The sequence below is a fragment of the Ixodes scapularis genome, unplaced genomic scaffold, assembly GCF_016920785.2.
Source record: "Ixodes scapularis isolate PalLabHiFi unplaced genomic scaffold, ASM1692078v2 PGA_scaffold3__209_contigs__length_174095766, whole genome shotgun sequence".
Taxonomy (NCBI): Eukaryota; Metazoa; Arthropoda; class Arachnida; order Ixodida; family Ixodidae; genus Ixodes; species Ixodes scapularis.
Genome location: NW_024609868.1, coordinates 51,856,465 through 51,872,787, shown reverse-complemented (window position 1 = coordinate 51,872,787; position 16,323 = coordinate 51,856,465). Strand labels below are relative to the sequence as shown.

The 16,323-nt window shown below is 43.7% G+C and overlaps 1 protein-coding gene across 1 annotated transcript in view; it reads right to left on the bottom strand.

Annotated features, from left to right (window-relative positions):
- LOC8023543 (nose resistant to fluoxetine protein 6) overlaps positions 1 to 16,323 on the bottom strand; it is a 29,918-nt gene that overhangs the window by 1,863 nt on the left and 11,732 nt on the right. Inside the window, exons 7-13 of the mRNA XM_040501002.2 lie at positions 14,860 to 14,955; positions 9,027 to 9,195; positions 8,073 to 8,152; positions 7,846 to 7,968; positions 6,974 to 7,094; positions 5,770 to 5,956; positions 4,916 to 5,058 (exon numbers count right to left, since the gene is read on the bottom strand). Coding sequence (XP_040356936.2) covers positions 4,916 to 5,058; positions 5,770 to 5,956; positions 6,974 to 7,094; positions 7,846 to 7,968; positions 8,073 to 8,152; positions 9,027 to 9,195; positions 14,860 to 14,955 — 919 coding nt within the window. The remainder of the gene's footprint in view (positions 1 to 4,915; positions 5,059 to 5,769; positions 5,957 to 6,973; positions 7,095 to 7,845; positions 7,969 to 8,072; positions 8,153 to 9,026; positions 9,196 to 14,859; positions 14,956 to 16,323) is intronic.

Here is a 16,323-nt window from a genome sequence, read left to right as displayed (position 1 = left end):
AATGGGGGTCCGCGGACCCTTTAAGGTCCGCAAAGCCCTGCCTCACCAGCCAAGCGCGGACCATTTTTTGCATCCTTCATAACAGTGGTTCTCCAATGGGGGTCCGCGGACCCTTTAAGGTCCGCAAAGCCCTGCCTCACCAGCCAAGCCCGGACCATTTTTAGCATCCTTCATAACAGTTGTTCTCAAATGGGGGTCCGCGGACCCTTTAAGGTCCGCGAAGCCCTGCCTCACCAGCCAAGCGCGGACCATTTTTTGCATCCTTCATAACAGTGGTTCTCCAATGGGGGTCCGCGGACCCTTTAAGGTCCGCAAAGCCCTGCCTCACCAGCCATGCCCGGACCATTTTTAGCATCCTTCATAACAGTTGTTCTCAAATGGGGGTCCGCGGACCCTTTAAGGTCCGCGAAGCCCTGCCTCACCAGCCAAGCGCGGACCATTTTTTGCATCCTTCATAACAGTGGTTCTCCAATGGGGGTCCGCGGACCCTTTAAGGTCCGCAAAGCCCTGCCTCACCAGCCAAGCCCGGACCATTTTTTGCATCCTTCATAACAGTGGTTCTCCAATGGGGGTCCGCGGACCCTTTAAGGTCCGCAAAGCCCTGCCTCACCAGCCAAGCCCGGACCATTTTTAGCATCCTTCATAACAGTTGTTCTCAAATGGGGGTCCGCGGACCCTTTAAGGTCCGCGAAGCCCTGCCTCACCAGCCAAGCGCGGACCATTTTTTGCATCCTTCATAACAGTGGTTCTCCAATGGGGGTCCGCGGACCCTTTAAGGTCCGCAAAGCCCTGCCTCACCAGCCATGCCCGGACCATTTTTAGCATCCTTCATAACAGTTGTTCTCAAATGGGGGTCCGCGGACCCTTTAAGGTCCGCGAAGCCCTGCCTCACCAGCCAAGCCCGGCAACAAAAGTTTACTTTTTTCAGGTCGAGAAGAAATGTTTCAGTTTTCGGGCGAATTTTCTCGTGTGTATTTAAATAAGAGAGGTCTACTTCACACCAGCCTTTAGTTATATCCATTTATTTAATCATTATCATATTTAACCTATACCTTTCCTTTCCCCTTACAGCAAACGGGGTCCTCCATAATCTCCGCCGGTCCACAAGGGGTCCGCGAAACACCGATGGTTGAGAATCACTGCTTCATAACATGTATTTCGCAAGGGCTTCTCTTGCGAAACTCAGCTGGCCATCATCCTCCATGAACTGCATACTAACCTCGACCGTAACCTACAAAGTGACGTAAGTTTTCTCGATTTTCCTAAAGCCTTTGACAAAGTCACCCATCAGCGTTCGCTTAAAAAGCTTTTACATTTGAGTCTAAATCCCGACATCTTAAACTGGATCAAAGAATTCTTGAATACTCCCTGGGATTCCTGAAGCGTCATTTCCACCTCGACCCGCAGCACGTAAATTTACTCGCTTACAAATCGCTTATCCGATCAAAGCTATAGAATATGTGTCTGCGATTTGGAACCCACACCAAATATATCAAATCAACGCGCTCAAAGCTGTCCAAAATCGCGCTACTCGGTTCATTCATTCTTTATATTCATACAATACCAGCAGCATATCGTCCTTAAAAGCTGAATCAGGGTCCCCGCCTCTTTCCAGCCAACGCCGCATCACCATGCCTCTGTTTGTTTAATAGGTTTTTTCATTGGCCGCGCTTTGTCAACCACCCTACATTTTACCCCCTGCACGCATATTGGATCGCACGGGTCATTGCCTCCAAACTGCCCGCCTCAGCACCCGCATTACCTTTTCTGCTTCATTTTTCCCCCGAGCAGCTCCGGACTGGAACGGCCTTTCTCACGACACTGCTGCAATCACCTGCCCATCAACGTTCATGGAAAATACGTAACAGCACATGTATGGCGTTTAAATCGTTTGGCGTCTATGTATACCCCATTTATGTACTTGCCCCCTATGTAATACCCCTCTGGGGGTTTTGTAATGGAATGAAATGAAATGAAATGGAAGGATAGTGGGTAGACCTGAAGCACGGTGTAAGATAATACTCTTCAGGTCAGGACTGCGCGCTCCTCGCGCAATGCAGATAAAGTTCGCTTTTCACTCTCTCTCTTTCTCTCTCTCACTATGGTTTCAAGCGGCACCGGCAGATGACTTGTCAACCCGTGGGCACGGCAAAGACGGCTCGTGCCGCCTCATGCTCCACACGCGCAGAGCTCCAGCGAGGTTGTCGCACGTGCAGAAAGACCACGGTGTACGGGGTGTCATGGCAACGAGATAATTTTTTTCGCTCCCACACAGTTTCGCCGTTTGGCCGCCGGCGACACTGTCAGCCGCGGGCACGGTGGCCGCGGAATAATGCAGCCTTTCAGATGCCCTTCGAACGAACACTATCTGATTCCTCGCGCCGCGCGTTCAGTCCCGCCGTGTCCTCACCTAAAGAGTGTATCTTACATCGTGACCTGAAGGCAGCTATAGCATTGACGTCTAGCCACTATCCTTCCAAGAACGCAAGAAGCAGACGAACTTACGCTCCGCATAGCCCCGCTCTATTATTTTTAAATTTTATAACTAACTTTTGCACAGTGTTGTACGGAACGGCGTTCCAAGGAACGGCTTTCTTGGAACGCGTTCCTTTTAGGAGGAACGAAAGAACGCTGCCGTTCCATTTTGCATCGGTGGAACTGGAACGGGAACTCGTTACAGTTTTACTGGAACGAAAAAAAAACGGCGTTCCTTTTTGTCGTTTAGGGGGTAATTTTTATTTTATTTCAAAGAAGGAAATTCTAGAAGTAGAAAAACAATATCTTTACGAAGAGCAGCATCTCGTTAACGTTTAGGTTACTTGTCTTAGGGTTTATTTCGTGTGACCCTTGCTTGGTAACAGTCGGCTGCAGGAGAGCTAGTGGACATCGATGCTTTTTTTCAGCGCCCGAGACTACGGTACTAGAAGCAAAACTTTTAGTCGAAAGAAAAGACACACAAAGAGGGACATTTCAAACTCAGCTACCTTATTTGCTTCCACAAATCCCCATTCACCCAGAAATCTAAAGCCGACTACAGCCATCCCCGAGTTTTCACAAAGAGACCTAGAGTTACAACAAAAGAACAGCTTACCAGACATCAAACACACTGTTGTAACCCGAACATCGGTCACTTAAAAGATACACAACAATTACCTTTCATTCCGTCTGCCCTTGCCCCCCCCCCCCCCCCCCCCACACACACACACACACACACCTTCAAAGTGAACAACGAATCCAACCTTCACGATGAAGGATTTGTAGTTTTCAAGACTGACCTTCCAAAAGCCCTACCCTTTTCTCCACTTGCTCGTCTTGCGGACAACAACTTCGAGAAACAACTGTCGTCAAGTTCGAACAAGGGACTTTGCTAGATTGAAACGCGTGAGCTTGAAAAACGCTCGTGCAGTGTGGGGTAGCAGTGATACATTTGGCTCGTCTGAATGGCCGTCACAAACATGAATATGGTTAGAAGCTGAAATTTTTAAAGATGATATATCAACAAATGAAACGCTGCTTCCGCTTGTTTTCGTCTTCTGGTGCCCTTCCATCACGGCATTCAAATTCAAATGTTTCCATATGATGGGATTGATAAAGAAAAGAAAACTTTCTTTGATCTAATTAAATATGGTAATCAATAAAATACAAATGTAACCTATATGTAACGATACGTTCCATTTTTTAACTGTAACGGGAACGAGTTCTTTATTCACAGATGGAACTTGCAACGGGAATGCGTTCCAAAAATCAGAAGCAACGAGGAACAAGCTTTCGTTCCTTTTTTTTAGGAACGTGTACAACACTGCAATTGCATGACCACTCATTGTTGGGTGCTATACGGAGCGCAAGTTCGTCTGCTTCTTGCACAGAGGTTGCAATGACGTCAGAACGCCGAGCTCTTATTGGCTGATTGAAAAAAAAAATTAACGACGTTCACGATTTTCTGTAATGCCGAATTAGAGAAGAGCTTTTGAGGAGGAGAGGGGGAGGGTACGAAGGAGGAGGCATAGCGTTTCCAATAATGCAACGCGCGGGACCCTCGTGACGTCACGTGTGACGTCATTATGGGACGTTTCTCATAATGCACCGCGCGGTTACGCCGACAGCGACGCCGCTCAAGCCGGAAACGGGCGCCTAAAAGCTGCGCTCTTAAAAATGGTGGATAAACCTCAAGGCGTCTAGCATTGAGGTCTACTCGCAATCTTTTCAATCAAAGGCAATCAATCAGAGCTTGGCATCGTTCTGACGCCTCAGCAACTCCTGTACAAGAAGCAGACGACTTGCTCTCCTAATAGCTTTCAAGGGCAAAGCTGCCAGGCATACAGGGAAGGGAGAGAAGACGAGTTGTTCTGAAGAGGCGTTTCATCGAACGTTGGTCAACATTCTCCTGCGATAACTATGTAACCCACACAAAAATGTTGACGCCGAATTAGAAATATCCAAGGAGCCTATTGTTAACGCGCGCGACTAAAATCATCAATCTGGTCGGCCTTCTATGATTGGCCAAGCGCTCACTATAACGGTTTTAGTAGGATTGACGCTGTTTTCCTAGATGGTAATAAGAGTAATGTCAGGTCGCCAGCAGCTTTGACTGAGTTGGTTTAAAAATGCGTCGTCTTCAACCTTCCATCGTGCTTTTTATACGCACAATCAAACGCTGCGCTTCGGGACTGACAATCATCTTAGTCGTGATGTCATGGGTAAAAACTAGAAGAGGGCGCCACCGAAACACCTCGCCAATTTAGAGAGATATGCATGCCTTTACGGATAATTAGGTTTTTAGTTAGTTTCACTCAATTCACATTTCTATTATTCAAAGTAAAGATATAATTTCAGTTTGAAACTTACTCACCCTCAAAGTTGCATCTAGCCCTATTACATGCTCGTGGGGAAAGCCAACTTCAAGCGGTGCACTTACCATATCCCAGTGAGCGATGAGGAACGACTGCCTGGCGGCGGTGAGTTTGGCGACCATCACGAGCAGCTGTACGAGGTAGCTGGAGAAGGTGAGGCGACTCAGCGGAACGAACACGTCGAGAGACAGCAGACGATTCACCCATGCTGGAGATCCGGGAACAAGGCAGAAAACAACGCTTAGTGGAGAACCCCACCTGCTCGTTCGACGAAATCAGATGCAACCAGTCGTCTCATATGCGTCCCGACTTAAAAAAAAAAAAGAAGAAAAAAAGAAAAGAGCACGGAACAGCAAAAAAAAAAAAATGGGCGGGGGGGGGGGGGGGGAATTTTGGGTTGCACGGAGCCACAGCAAAGCTATTCGCAAGCTCCACCAGCTTCCCCAGCGAAAATATGAAGTGGTGTTCCAAGTGGTATCACTTGCTCCTAAGTGGTACCACTAGGATAGCGAGTGATACCACTTGGACTGCAAGTGACTGTGTTTGCAGGTGGTAGCATTTGGGCCGCAGGTGGTACTTGGCCTGAAAGTGGTTCCAGTTGGTTGCTCTGCCATTGGGCCGCAAGTGTTTTTCTAAAGTTTATAGAAACTAACTGGTACCCCTTCTGTTCATGAGCCGCCTCCATGGCCACTCACGAACACTAATTTGAATTACACTGGAAGCAGTTTCACTCAGTCATATACTGCCTTTTCTTACGGTGTAGAAAAAATATAAACTGCGCATGAATGCCACTTCAGGATTGAGGAAACGCGATATGGTTATAACCTTGTCCTCTGAGCATTGTTCGCGGCTTCATGCGAGTGACATCCAGCGTTCAGAGAGAACTAGACATCCGAAAGGAAGGCGCCACGGGGCGTACCCGCCTGTCCTGTGCTGCAGACAAAGATGACCCAGGCAAGGGCGAGTGCCCAGGCCAGCCGGTGGGTGGCCGCGTACACGGAGGTCCAGGCCAGAGAGTAGGAGCCCTTGTGGTTCCAGTCGAAAATCACGTACACCACTGTCAACCCCGCTGCGACGCTGACCGACCAGCCGAGGATGTGCGTCCACTGTGGGACACAGAAAGCACGCCCTAATTGAGCTTTGGAGAGAATTGCGACCCGAGCGTGAGACAGAGCTGATACTTTTAGACGACGTCATCTCTAAGAGTAGTAGCGGTAACGGGTTACCAGTAACGACGTTACTGATAACGCGGTTCTTTTTTCAGTAACGTATAGTAGCGTTTTCGTTACGTTTGTCAAAACAGTAACAGATAATGTACTTGTTTGTTTGTTTGTTTTTTTTATTTCAAGCTATGGGTAACGTACTTCCGTTACTCCTTACATCTTTTCCCAAAAAAGGAAAAATCTATTTTTGTGTGTGTTTACATACGCCAAGTCATGACTTCTTGCGCTCATCCCACACACCTCTAAAATTTTTCTACCACATCCCTAGTCCCGGCGTCGCAAAACCTGTCGTGTCATAAATAAGATGCAACGCAAAAGGATAAAAAGTATACCTTTTATCAATAACGGTAACGCGTTCCTTTTATTTGCAGGTAACAAGTAAGATACTTGCTTACTTTCTTTAGTAACACCAACAACAGTGTGTAACGTATGAAAAAGGCACAATACATGTCCTGTGATATTTCACACGATATGTCCTAACCCTGTTGTGATCCTCCGTCTCTTGTGGGGAATCCTTTACGTCATTCCCAACGTCAAGGGTTCTGCACTCGTGGTATTTTTTTTCTTTGTGCAAGCTAAACATATTACAGAGCTGCGCTATTTCGCTTGCCAACATCCTATTGCGCTACATGCACATTATTAATTGGAGCAGTAGCAACAGGTCCCGCTATAAAATATATATACCGCTACAGAATAGGCCCCGGACAAAGTATTTTTGTGGGCGCAAGGATATTTGTCGCCGGAGATACACTAAAGGACACACTTAAACGCAATTAGAATCCACAGATTAACAAAAAAGTAAAAAAAAATGCATATAGTAATAAACTTTTTTATACGTAGCACTGAGCGACGGCCAAAGGGGCCATTCAGGTAAGTGTTATGACATATAATATAGCTCACCTTTCCAAACTTGACGCCCCTGTACTTGTGGAAGCAATAGGCTGCGAGGACCCCCACGACAAAGGCCGTGCTGTGCCCCACTGGCTTGATGTAGATTGTTTCATGGCTTAACAGGGTTTTTCTGAAATAGCACTGGTCATATGAACAAACGCCCCCGCACTCGCGCGCGCCACGTACAACAATTAGTTTAGTCCAACATCAAACAAACGTGTGCGCTTATTACTGCGTTAGCATTAGTACCCACATGACAGAGAAAAGCTGACGGCGTCCGTCTGCGGACAAAAAGTGGAAAGGAAGGCGCGCCGCGTAAGTAGTGACGTCACGGGGCGGAAGCCAATGCGCGCGCGGATGCTGGGGCGAGTCTGAACTTGCAGCAGCGTCAGGCAGCGGAAACGAGGAGCGGAAGCAGCGCCTAGCGCGTAGCTCGGCTGGCCGAAATGCGGCACACGAAGCGGCAAGCCGACGCGAAACTGCGTGCGACAGAAGCCGGAAAAAAAAAAAAAAAATTAAAGCAAGATCCTTTGGTGGATCCTTAGGGAGTCCGTTAGCATGGCGCTTGGGAAACGTTCCACGCGTTCCACCTTTGGGAAACGCTAACACTGACCCCATAACGAAGGCAAAAAGAGGCAGCGAAAAACAAGGAAAGCAAAAGAGAGAAAAAAAAAAAGAGAAAGCCAAAACAGAAAAGTGAAGGGGTCAACGTCAGCGTTTCCCAAGAGGGGACGTGTGAAGCGTTTCCCAAGAGTCATGTTAATGAATTCCTTATGGATCCACCAATGGATTTTTTTTTCTTTTTGCCCGAGGTTTGTTTTATTTTGCTTCTAAATGGCAACATGTTCACATCGATGCATGTTCACTGTGTATTTACTTACTGAAGATCAGTCGTGTGTGCGTAGGGCAGTGGCTCGAAGGAGTTGATGAATACTTGTGCACCGACAGCGATGCAAGCTGCCAGACCAATGGCTACCAGGCTGATGACGCCTAGGACAGGTTTCCTGTAAGTGAGCAGCTTACATTACAAAAGTAAACCCCACGACCAATGTTAATAGTTAAACCGCACGCGACTATCAGCATCCGTGATTAGACAACTTTTACGTACCTTGCTAAAAGGAACACGAAAAGGATCACTCCGAGGAAAATCTGGTACTCGCAGGCAATGTACCATAGGCTTGGGATGCACTGGAAAGCATAAAAAAGCAAACATGGCGATGCGTACCCCTAGTGAAAAAGCCATTTGTATGAGAAATTTCTTGTGTCCAATAAACACATATGAATCATACAAGACATATAGGACATATAAGAACCATATAAGAACTACATAAGATATATAAGAACAAATAAGAACCACATAGGAAACTTTTCACAAGTTTCTTATGTTTTTTTTATGATCTTATATATCTCATATAGTTCTTATATAATTTTTATATGATTCTTTTAGGGTACTTATATGTTCTTATATATCTTGTATGATCCATATCTGTTTATTGGACACAGAAAGTTTTCATACAAATGAGATTTTATATATATAAAATCTCATTTGTATTTTGTATATGTATATATTTTATACATATAAGAACCATATAATAAACTTGTGAGAAGAATCTTATATGTTTCTTATATGGTTCTTACATTTTCTTTTATATCTTATACAGTTCTTATATCTTCTTATATATCTTATATAGTTCTTATATACTTATCTAGTTCTTATATCTTCTTATATACCTTGAATGATACGTATGTGTGTATTGTACACAAGAAATTTCTCATACAAGTGGTTTTTTTACTAGGGCTCGTCCTTGGATTGACAGCTTCGGACCGACAGAGCATGTGTTCCGCAACCGATATACCGTTAAAAAAGATTTTTTTTTAGTCGCATGTGTTAGGCATTGTGTGTTCTGAATATATGAGTAAATAGTAAGTACTGAGCAGGCAAGAATAAGAATTAACTTTTGTGATGCTAGTTCGAGACTGCTGCTGCCTTCGATGGTACTTGCTCCACTAAGCTAATGTAAGAACAAGCAACTATAAATGCGAAAGACGTCAGTCCGCGTACCATGTCCACAGCGTTTCTGAAGTTGCTTGAATGAGCCAGGATGGTCCACCAATTCCGCCTACAGACGTCATTGACCAGGTAGTTGAGCAAGTCATCTGCCAGGGGCCCACTCACCAGGAGTGGGAACACGAACGCAAGGCCGATCAGGAAGATGGCTGGAACGGTCAGTCTGCGGACAGACAACGATGTGCGCCCGTCTTTTCCTTAGAATCGCTGCCTTAAGACAAAATTACAGAAAACGCTACCTGTGACCAAGGTACCAGTCCACGGAATTTCGTCTTTCATGTTTCCTGCCTTTTATAAACACGCCCCTGATCAATGATTAACACGCAAAGCTAATCCACTTGGCTTCCTTTGTAAACGGTGGGTAGAAAGTATTTAAATTTTACTTTATTTTATTTCCTCCCTCAGGTCCCGAAGGCATTACAGAGGGAGGTGGGGGGGGGGGGGGGGGGGGGGGGGACGCTATGGCCAAAAAGCAGACAAATAAAATGCACAAAACATATGTAGGTGAATATGAAACAAACAAAGATTCTAAATAAATACACAAAACTATTTAGAGGCAGATAAACGTAACACGAAAGTGTACAAAACAAATTCACAAATGACATCTTTAAATTCGGCGGTTTCGACTATGACGGCAATAGGTGTGGGAAAGCGATTCAAATCCAGAGATGTTATGGGTATAAAACTTGATGAGTGACAAAGGGGGATGCCTACTTTATTTCGATGATGGACACTTGACGAGAGATAAGATGATTGTGTAATGAGATGCCGGCGTAATGAAGGGTTATGGTTTATGGACCTTATGAAATAAGATAAGCCGGGATACTCTTATGCAGAAGGAGAGGTCAGACAGCTCTGAAGTGATTTTCATTGCTGTCACGCTTGGTGTGCGATGGTAGTTATGTTGATATGAAACGAACGAAACGGTTTTGAACGGCTTCTAGTGATAATGCAAGAGGTTTAGCAGGATCCCATATAGTGGCTGCGTATTCGAGCTTGCGGCTTTTTAAAGGAGCAGTTAAGGTCAGCGGTGCAAAAAAGAAGTTTCTTTTGAGAAAGTCGAGAATGCGGTAAGCAGAGTACTAGTTACATATTCAATATGAATGTTCCACGTTAGGTTGTTAGTTATGTGTACGCCGAGGTATTTGTGCCGAAGATACATAATCTAATACAACACATTCGGGTTGGTAAGAAGTACAGTGTTATTCTGACGTGGCAGTTTCACGGATTTGCACTTGTTAATGTTAAGTTTAATTTGCCATCTATCACACCATCAAGCGACATCGTTAAGGTCACTCTGAAGCAGTCTTGGGTAAGTTACTTTTAAAAAGTAATTCGTTACAGTTACAGTTACTTTCAGAAAAAAGTAGTGAAGTTACCGTTACAGTTACCGCAACAAAAAAGTAACTCGTTACAGTTACAGTTACTTTTAAAAAGTAACGACGTTACTTTTCAGTTACTTTTTCTGTAACACAAAAAAAATGAGGAAAAACTAGAAAACGCTTTTCACCAGGTTTATTTGCATAAAATTAAAAAAAGTGTTATTTTTACTTCGTATTGTAAGTTAGCAGCAGTTGCTTCCCGAAATTAGTTTCTGAAAGTTTCTCTTGTTTGATAACGAACACGTCCCTGCCCTTGTTGAACAGGCGCTCGTCTAACGCGCTAGATGGGATTGCAGTGTTGTTTCGCCGGAAAAGGTTTTTGGTTGCCGGGTAGGCTGTGAGGCAATAGAGTGCCGTTTTCTGCGGTCAAGGTGTTAGTAGCCTCCTCCACGTCAGCGAAATACTCTCTGTACGCCTGCCATGGTAGTTTTTCTTTGTTCTTATCAACATTCATATCCTTGGTAGCACTAGCACATTGCTGGCTCGTTGACGGTTGCGCTGGGTTCATAGAGTCCCTGGACATATTTCAGTTTGTACCCGGCAAGCCAGAAACAAACCCCGCGCAAACAGCAGTAAATTTTGCCTCGACTGTAGACACTACACCGGATTAATGGCGCAAATCAAAATACGAAACATGCGCAGTGCGGAGTGGCGGCGCTAATCAAAATACGAAACATTCTCAGTGCCCTCCGCGTGTATTGTTTCACGTTTGATTCACCCGATTAAAAAGCGTTTGCGCAGAAAAAAAGGAAAACTGCGAAAGAGATATTTCTTCAAGACACTAAGATGCAAGTGTTCAGTCACAAAGTACAAGCGCGTGTTAAGGATAACTACATTTTTTTTTTCACCAAACCTACACGTGGCTATATTGGGGTCGGGACTGGCGAGAAAGAACGTATTCACAAGTCTGTGCAAAAAATAACTTGACACTCGAAATGTCGGAAGAGACAATTTGGAAAGCGCAAAAAATGGCTAAATTGTACTCGTTCAGTGATATAATATTCATAAAAAACTGGAAAGTAACGACAAAAGTAACGTCGTTACTTTCATCGTTACCTCGGAAAAAAGTAATAGAACTACAGTTACAAGTTACATTTTTAAAAAGTAACTTGTTACAGTTACAAGTTACCAAAAAGTAACGAAATTACAGTAACGCGTTACTAGTAACGCGTTACTACCCAAGACTGCTTTGAAGTGACTCAACATCAGAATCATAGTTATTTCAGAGTATATTACACAGTCGTTGGCGAACAGACCAATGGAGGATGAGACCTGGGCTGGAAGGTAATAATAAAGATTAGGAACAAAAGGGGGCCTAGGACTGAACCTTTGGGTACACCAGCAGTCACGTGAGAGGACCAAGTGCGAGCCATTGCATCATTAAAATAAACATATTGTGAGCAGCTAGAAAATAGTTGATTCAAGCACACAAAAGAGGATCAATGTTGAGGGTACTGAGTTGATATAGACATTTTCATTTTATCAGTTGCCTGACAGGTGGACAGAGAGCGCTGACATATGCGGCGCCATAAGGCGGCTTCAATTTGGTTGATTTCGATTTCAGCGGGTTCGCGGGTGTGTCGGTGTCTTGTGTCGCTCTCGCTTAGTTGTGCGATGTAAATGTATCCCTTTTTGTTCAGGACCAATGATACAGTGGTAATGGGCCACTTTTAGAGCCATGACGAGCCTAAATTGTGGACGTTTTAACGAACACCTTCGTCTGGTCCTGTTCTTCGTTCGGCCAAGTTCGGCGCCGAAGCGACTGAAATGATGCCGGGGGAGGATTACGGATGTCTATGGCCGTACTGGACGTACCCTCTGACACTAATTTCCATAAAAATAAACTAATAAAGGGACGAATGCATGGAGACAGTGAAAAAGCAGGTCGACGACCCGTCTAACAATGTGCTGAATCGCATAGAGCAGATGAACTCGCAAGTTTATCTGTTCACATCTGTTCATCTGCGTTCCATGAAGTGGTGCCAGACACCACTTCATAAATGCAAAAAAAAAAAAAAAAAAACGATATTGTTTTTTTTTTTTTTCGGGAGATGTTTTGATGGTCCATCCTAGGCCAAGTAGGACATTTTTTCAACTATCAGCCCTGCTAAAGTATTCATTAGGACGGTGATTTCAGATAAGATCGACCAAACAACGGCTGATCGACATTTTTAAATCAACCGATGTTTTTATACGCCATTGCCTAGTGTCTGGCATAAACGAATCCACACTTAGTTTTGACAAGAAAAAAAAATTGGGGACAGGGAAAATTGCAAGGCATGAAGAGGTGGACAGTTGCCTTAACGCGCACTGATGGAGGGGGCACGTTTGAAAGTGAAACACTAAAAGGATAAAATTAGGAGAATTCTAATACTTTTTGCAAACAAACTACAGGTATAGCTTGCTTGTAAGATGTAGTAATTATATTGATTTAAATTATATTCGTTTTTCTAAAAATTGCCAAACATGCCTGCTCGAACGACAAAAGGTAAACTTTGGAGGTCTGTATCTCATGAAATAATTTAATCACCATAATTTACTTTTCAGATACTATTATACTTATATGTGGCTATTATTTAAAGTACATATTAGGTATCTGAGTGATACGATAGCCATGATATATTTAGACAAACATGGGAAAAATCAAACAACGAAAAATTTCGATGCAAATAAAAGAAAAACACCACCTTCCATTTTTTTTTTAATTTAGACACCTTGTTATATTCTTTTTCGGCATTTATTTTTAAAGCCATGTTGCATTATTTTATTGAGAAAGAAGACATAACTCCTCAAAGTAGGGTACTTTTTCAAAGCCTACACTTAGCAGTGCCCTATACGAGAAGTGACTTTGAGTTCCAGTTTCAGGAAACTAGCACACACCTTTCATATATTTCTATTCAGATGAGGTTGCTGACAACTAGAGAAATCGGTCACACAGTAAAAGTGAGGAGAAACTATATACAGCATTTTAGATACAGCACACTAAGAGGTATCATACTGCGTTTTTTCGTCTAAACGTATGTTTCGATATCGTCATTTGCTGAGCTGCCGCCGTAAGTTACGGTGATTGGATCTTCGAGTGTTGTGAGGGAAAGTAGACGCACGGGCTTTTTTCACAGTGTATACCCGCCCTGTTTTGTTTGGCAACAAATTTAATAGCGCCATCTGTTGGGTGGCCCCGGCACACTTCCGGTTCACGAATAACTCTTAATTTTTTATCCATCATTATTTTTTCGTTAAAGTGAATTGAGTCGGACAGTGCTATAAATAACCATTTCAAAAAGATAGCCTGTATATTTGATTTCGGAAATACTGCGAAACCCGCCGTGTAGTTCAGAACTGGAAGTGGCTGGGCGCTACTTGCACCGTGGCGCCACCACGTTTCAACTCACGCGAGAAAGTGCGAGTGAATCCCCCGAGAGGGGAAAGCATAGATATATTTCGCAAGAGCGCCGCCATCTTGAAATATCGTCACTTACATCGTATGGGCGAAAACATTGTTTGCCGTCGTCACGCTAACTGAATACATTTAGGACATAAGCACAACCGTAACCCATTCTCATTTTGTCTTTCGTTTATTTTTTTTACTATTTGGAGGTTAAAATATATTATTATTTTTTCGTCGCCCACACCGGATATGCCTACCAGGTGGCTGGGGACGAGAGTAGGTAAGCGAAAAAGGTCTATATTGGGCGTGGCCAAGGTAAATTTTGTCGCTGTGTTTGAGACGCGGTCTTTCCCCTTTCTCTCTGTCCCTATTACTGTTCAAAACCCCTTCCCACCTCGGTCTCAGGCTTTGCCATCATGTTCAAAGTTACACTTGTTGTCAGAAAAAAAAAATATATGTATTAATGGTGATGTCCCCGACCTTTTTTTGAGTTACGGCGCGGCATCCGAATTCCACTCAAAGCTCATGTGACTGCCCCGCTTTTTATTGATTCATTCGTCACGATATAAAACAAACAAAAAAATAATTCATTCATCAATTTGATGAGCTAATCAATAGCTGAGACCTTGATGGTTACCAATAAGTAGCAAATCAGTCAATGAAAACGTACACGCTGCAAACCTGGTGTTAGGCGTCAATATTCGCTGCACTAACAAGTCGCTGAAAATATTAACATCTAAAGGTTATAAGCTCCAAAACAGATCGTTGGTTTAGTGAGCACGGTATCTTTAAACATGATGAAGTAGCTCTCATAACCGATATAAGACGTCTCGTTCAACTCTTCTTGAGCTCACAGCACAGCGTACGCCACAACTTTGTGTAACTATAATAAACGAAAAAAAAAGGGGGGGGGTGGGCAAGTACCATGATAAATTATGCATAAAAACTTATCTACATCTGTCAGTTCCTACGACCTGCATGGTTTTGTGCGACTGAGGAAACAAAACGCTTAGCTCAAAAGGTTAAGGTATAAACTGGATTTGAACATTTGGCTTACCTGATATACCTCCTGATAATAGCCACTGGAAGTAGACATATGAGGGACGATTTCTTCTTGGCTTCGACAAGGACCCCGTGCCCAACTAGAAATCCGCTGAACAGCAGGAACAGACAGACAAGAAAATCACGATCCGACAAGTAATAAGAGTTGAAGCGGTGCAAAGCGGAGCTTTCTTGAGTGTAAAATAGTGACGCAAACTTATCGACAGAAATACCAATACTATCGATAATGAAAAAACTATCGATAGTCGACTAACACAAAATGATCGATAGTACACTGTCAATAGTCGACTATCGATAGTTTCACAACAGTCAACTATTGGCAGTCGAAAATCGAGTTTCACGAGAGTCGACTATTGCGAACTCGATAGCATATCAATAGTCGACTATCGTGAAATTGTTTAGAGTCGAATATCGTGAAATTTTTTATAGTCGAATATTGAGAAACTATCGATTGCCAGCAATCGTAAAGCTATCGATAATGCTTCATTAGGTGACGAAGAACGTCATGTTTCCATGCAGAAAATGTCATGTAGCTTGAAGAAAAACGCAACTGCAATCGAGGACTTCCACATAATCATCGGCGTACCAACCGGGGGGAGGGGGGGGGGGGGGGGGGGCAAGGCATGTTTTGCCCCCCCCCCCCCCCCCCTCGAAACAGCCGCCACTGGGCAGGACAAACACTGGCCGGAGGCGCCCAACGGATACCAAAAGCACCGGTCTGGTTTGCCTCCCCAGTCAAAAACAGGTTGGTACGGCACTGCGCATAATTATCGAGGAACATTCTAAAACCTATTGGAAACCAATCAGAAAACGGTAAAAATCCTCCCTATAAACTATTGAAAAAATATCGATTGTATACGATTGAAAAGCTATCAGTAAAAAACATGAACTTGATAAATTGTCGAAGTTCTTTTGCAGTTTAAGATTGCTTTTCGGGTTGTGCCCTGCTTTTTATAGGCAGAGCCCAATCAGAAAAATGGAAATCCCCGTCGCCCCAGATAAGTAAACTATGTATTGCAATCCGGAATTCTGCTTTAATATAATGCTATCGATGGTTATCGAATGCGCAAGTACGGTGACATCACTTTACTTGGATAAAAAGAAAAGTTTGACTGTTCTTTCTAAACAAACAGGCTGCGAGAAAGAAAGGAAACACCATTGCTTCTCGGATTCACAAGCCTTTTTCAGAGAAATAATGCCCCATTTCCAACACTATCCTTACTTGGATCACAATAAGTTTTCGTTTTTATCATTTATTTTTGATACAGTTAACGTAATGTTGCAGAACGTAATGTATTTGAAGATTAGAGAAAAAAACTAAAAGCATCAGTAGCCACGTTTTCTTGGTAAAGCGAAGACTAGAAGCCAACGCAAAATTACCACCAGAAAAAAGGCCTTCAAGCTACACAAAGTGGACCCGCCCAAGCATCAAGAACGCTCACAGAAAACGACTATTGAC